Source organism: Tupaia chinensis, unplaced genomic scaffold (assembly GCF_000334495.1).
Source record: "Tupaia chinensis unplaced genomic scaffold, TupChi_1.0 Scaffold138665_1, whole genome shotgun sequence".
Classification (NCBI taxonomy): domain Eukaryota; kingdom Metazoa; phylum Chordata; class Mammalia; order Scandentia; family Tupaiidae; genus Tupaia; species Tupaia belangeri.
This window is the reverse complement of record NW_006198557.1, coordinates 1,182,408-1,187,017: the sequence shown is the minus strand read 5'-3', so window position 1 is coordinate 1,187,017 and position 4,610 is coordinate 1,182,408. Positions and strand designations below refer to the sequence as shown.

General features: G+C 57.2%; 1 protein-coding gene across 1 annotated transcript in view; it reads left to right on the top strand.

Moving 5' to 3' along the window:
- MRPL4 (mitochondrial ribosomal protein L4) overlaps positions 1-1,407 on the top strand; it is a 5,698-nt gene extending 4,291 nt beyond the window's left edge. The window contains exons 6-9 of the mRNA XM_006161562.3: positions 175-281; positions 362-471; positions 551-627; positions 1,071-1,407. Coding sequence (XP_006161624.1) covers positions 175-281; positions 362-471; positions 551-627; positions 1,071-1,216 — 440 coding nt within the window. The 3' untranslated portion in view covers positions 1,217-1,407. The remainder of the gene's footprint in view (positions 1-174; positions 282-361; positions 472-550; positions 628-1,070) is intronic.
- Positions 1,408-4,610: the final 3,203 nt, after the last annotated feature.

Below are 4,610 nucleotides of genomic sequence, written 5' to 3'. Positions count from 1 at the left end.
GGCACATGCGCCCAGCATGAGATTTAAGCCACCGGGTCCGAGACGCGAACCGCGGTCGACTACGTGGGAGTCCAGCAACATAGCCATTACACTAACTGCTGGTTCCCTGGGGTGGATTTCTGACCCGGCAGTCCAGTGGTGGCCCTCACCTGCTCACACGCACTGTCCCCACAGGAGGCATCGCCCATGGCCCCCGCGGCCCCACGAGTTACTACTACATGCTGCCCATGAAGGTGCGGGCGCTCGGCCTCAAGGTGGCGCTGTCGGTCAAGCTGGCCCAGGTACAGGCCCGTTCTGCCCGGAGCCACCAGGGGGCGCTGGCGTGCTCGGGCCCGAGCTCAGCATCCCTCCATCCCACCAGGACAACCTGCACATCGTGGACTCCCTGGAGCTGCCCACCCCCGACCCCCAGTACCTGTCGGAGCTGGCGCACTTCCGCCGCTGGGGGGACTCTGTGCTGCTGGTGGACCTGTGAGGGCGCCGTGCGTGGCCGGGCAGGGGTGGGGGCTGAGCCCGGGCCCCCAGACTCACTAGCCGGCCTCTGTTGCAGGACACACGAGGACATGCCCCAGAACATTGTGGAGGCCACCGCCAGGCTCAAGACCATCAACCTGATCCCGGCTGTCGGTGAGCAAAGGCCCAGGCCCCCAGCATGCACAGGGGTTCAAATCCTGCATCTGCCACCTTGTGGCCCTGGGCAGTAAACACCCGCCCCAAGGCCAGTCGTTCTGGTCCCAGTTCTCCCTCCTCCCACACCCCTCCATGGCGCCCACCTTGCATAGGAGGAAGCCCCAGGGCCCACCAGGCAGGCACGACCCACCGCCACCTCCTGCTGCTGTGGCCGCTCTCGCCCTCGCGCTGTTTATGCATTCTCTCCGTCTTCCCCCACTGGTACGGGGGCTCCGGGTCAGCCTTTGACGAGCCCACGGCTGTTCCTTGGCCTGGGTCTCACAGGCCGTGAGGGGCCCAGGCAGGATTTGAACCTAGGCTGCCAGGATCGCCAGTTGGCACCAGACCGCGGTGCCTGGGAGCGGGGTGCTCCCCTGACCGCCCCGCTGTGCCCCGCCCAGGCCTGAACGCGCACAGCATGCTCAAACACCAGACCCTGGTCCTCACGCTGCCCACGGTGGCCTTCCTGGAGGAGAAGCTGCTCTGGCAGGACTCGCGCTACACGGCCCTCTACCCCTTCCGCCTGCCCTACTGCGACTTCCCCTGAGTCTGGACTGGACCGCACCCTGCCAGGGCGGTGCTGCACCACCCGACCTGTGTCCCCAGGTCAGGAAGCCAAGCCGGGGCCACCACCGGGGCAGGCGCCTGTGCACACAGCCCCAGCCCGCTCCTGCCGCAATTCTTGTGCAGTGTTTTTAAATAAACTTTTATTTTTTAATCAAAGAGAAAAACAGTTCATTACCGTTTTGAGTCATTTCATCGGCGTGCTGGGCTCCTTTCCCAGCACCAGCACCTCACCCCTGCAGGGGCTCGCAGGCCTTTAAAGGCAGCCTGGGGGGGGCAGCAGGGAGCCAGGGTTAAGGTGCTGGACTCCCACGGAGCTGAGCACCGGTCCAGTCCCGGACCTGGTGGCTTGCTTTCTCGCTTTCCCCCCGTCTCGCTCTTTCTGGTCAAATTAATAATACTGATCATTTTACAAAATAATCATAAAAAAAAAAGAAAGCCTCAGAACCGGGAGATGGTGAAGTGGTTACGTCGCTGGATTCCCATGTGGTCAACTGCAGTTCCAGGCCCAGACCCGGCAGCTTAAAACTCATGCCAGGCATGTGTCCGTTTGTGTCCAAAATCCCGAGAGGATGGAGGAGAAGGGATTGACAGTGTGGCCCTCCCTCCTGGAGGGCTGCTTTCTCACTTGATCTCTATCTCTGTGTCTCTCTTGCAAAAAAAAAAAAAAAAAAATACCAGCCTCAGGGCCAGCTCCATGACCTAGCGGTTAAGGGAAGTGGATTCCATAGAGCCAACTATATGGTTCGAATCCTGGCCCTGGTGGCTAGCTGACCACCCTGGGTGCGCGCACGCATGTCCATGTGTGTGTTCAAAAATCTCAACACCATGGCAGATGGACACAGGATTGCGACGTGACCACAGCTCACTGGGGGCTCCTCTCTGCTCCGTTTCTCTGTCTCTGGCACGTGCATGCCCGGTGGGAATAAACAAAGCGAGCCACAGGACCGCAGCCGTCACACACAACCCCGCTCAGGCCACCCCGGCGGGCTCAGACCCAAGGCCTGAGGTCTCCCCGTGCAGGGCCAGCTGGGGCTCGGGTAGGATCATGGCATGGAAGCCCTGTTTGTGGGTGCAGCTGAGACCGGACACTGCCCCACAGGGGAAGGTACCAGGGGTGCGGACGGAGACCCGCCCGAGTACACGGAGCACCCATGCAGCCCAGATCAGGGCTGGGTAAGGCTGGCAGTGCCTGCCTGTCTCTTTCTCCCCCTCATGGTAGGGATAAACCAAAAAAGGAACTCCTCAGTGCTGTTTATACAAATGATCAGGATTAACTGGCCCCGGGTGAGTCAGACCCGGGAGCCGCAGTGTGGTGCCAGCAGGCAGTTCCTAGGAACAGCTCTTGGCACGGCCCCTCCTGGGCACCGTCGTCCCGCATTCGTGCCCGGGGGCGGGGGGTCAGGCTCTTATGCTATGGCCCTTTGGCCCGAGAGTCCAGGCCTGACATCACAGGTGGCCGTGCTGTGCCAACCCGAATTGTCACATTTCCCCCTAGGCACAGTCAGGAAAGGAAAAGCCTCATGATGGATGAGCAAATGAACATGTTTTCTGAGAAAAAAGAAAAAAGAAACACCCCCCCCTTCATTTTCTCCAACCTGTTGGGATTTGAGGCACGCACATGTACCCAGAGTGTTTTCCAAGCTGCCGGGGTCAGGATTCAAACAGCAGCTGGCCATGTGGGGTATGGCTTTTTGGATTTTTTAAAGAATTAATTAATTAATTAATTAATTCACTATTTAACTTGATCAGAGAGAAAGGAAGTGAATAAACAAGCTGCCAGGTCCAGGACTTGACCCAGTCGGCCACGTGGAAGTCCAGCGCCCCCTAACTACCACACCACCTGCGGGCCCTCTCTTCATGTTTTTGTAAATTTGCTAGAGGGCATGAGCTCTTGCCAGAGAAAGTGAAAGTACCCCCCAGGGGCAATGACCACAGTCCCTTCTCCTCTATTCTCCTCTCTGGATTTTTGGGCACATACACGTTTGTGTGTGTGTGTGTGTGTGTGTGTGTGTGTGTGTGCCTGGCATGTTTTTCAAGCCACTGGGGCTGGGACTCGAACTATGGAGTCAGCTCTGTGGAATCCAGAGCCTAAAGCACTATGCCACCTGCTGGCCCAGATCTCGTTTTGTTTTTCTAGAGAGATTTTTGCTATAGGGTGTGCGCACTTGCCAGAGAGACAGAGGGACAGAAAACAAGAAATCACCCCGCCAGGGGCATTGGCCACACCACAATCCCTTCTCCTCCATTCTCCTCTTGGGATTTTGGGCATGCACACACACGCGCTGATGTGAGTTTTAAGCCGCTGGATCCAGGACTTGAACCGTGGTCGACCAAGTGGGGGTCCAGCAACGTAACCGCCATGCCAACCTGCTCAGATCTTGTGTTCTGTCCACAGTCCTCCTCTGGCTTCAGGGTGGCCCAGGTCGATTGTTTTCCATACCACGACAGACTGGGATAAAACATGGTCCCCCGAGTTAAAGTCGGCCAGAGTCGCTTTCGAAGTGTGAGGCCCGGCCGGACCAGACAGCCGCCCTGGCCACCCCCGAGCCTGAGCGCTGGGCCAACCCTGGCTGGAAACATTTCTGGAATGTCTCGTGGGGCCTTGGGAGCTTGCAAAACATTGTTTGGCCAGCCTTAATGGACATAAACTTTGATCCTTAAAGTGCCCCATTTGACTAAATCAAAACAGAAAAAGCTATCCATCCACCAGACACAGAGACGGGTGCCCAGGCTGAGCAGGAAATGCCACATGGGCCAAACATGCTTACCCCTCACCTGCAGGGACACCGGGCCCTGGAGGCAGACAAGACGCAGCCATGGTCCTGACAGCACCAGCCTGGCCCGGGTACGCATAGCTACAAGGTCAGAGCTGGTAAGATACAACAGCCCCGGCCGGACTGATGCTCAAAATAAATGGGTCCGGGGACCAGCAGTTGGCGAAATGGTTGCGTTGCCAGATTCCCACATGGTTGACTGCAGTTCTAGTCCCGGATCCGGAGGCTTGAAACTCGCACCGGGCACGTGCGCATGCCCAAACTACCAAGAGAATGGAGGAGAAGGGATTGCGGCGAGGTCATCGCCCCCCGGGGGGGTGATTTCTCGCTTTCTGTCTCTCTGTCTCTGTCTCTCTGGTGAGTGCATGAGCCCTATAGCAAAAAAAGCCTCTCCAAATTTTTTTTTTAAACTTGAAAACAAAATCTTTTTTAAACACTTAATTAATTTACTTATTTATTTTAATTTCACCAGCGAGAGAGAGAGAAAGTGAGACAGAAAGCTGTCAGGTCCAGACTAGAACCGCAGTTGCTCATGTGGGAGTCCAGTGCCCCGAACCACGCCACCTGCCAGCCCCATAAGTAAATCATTCTTTAAAAAAA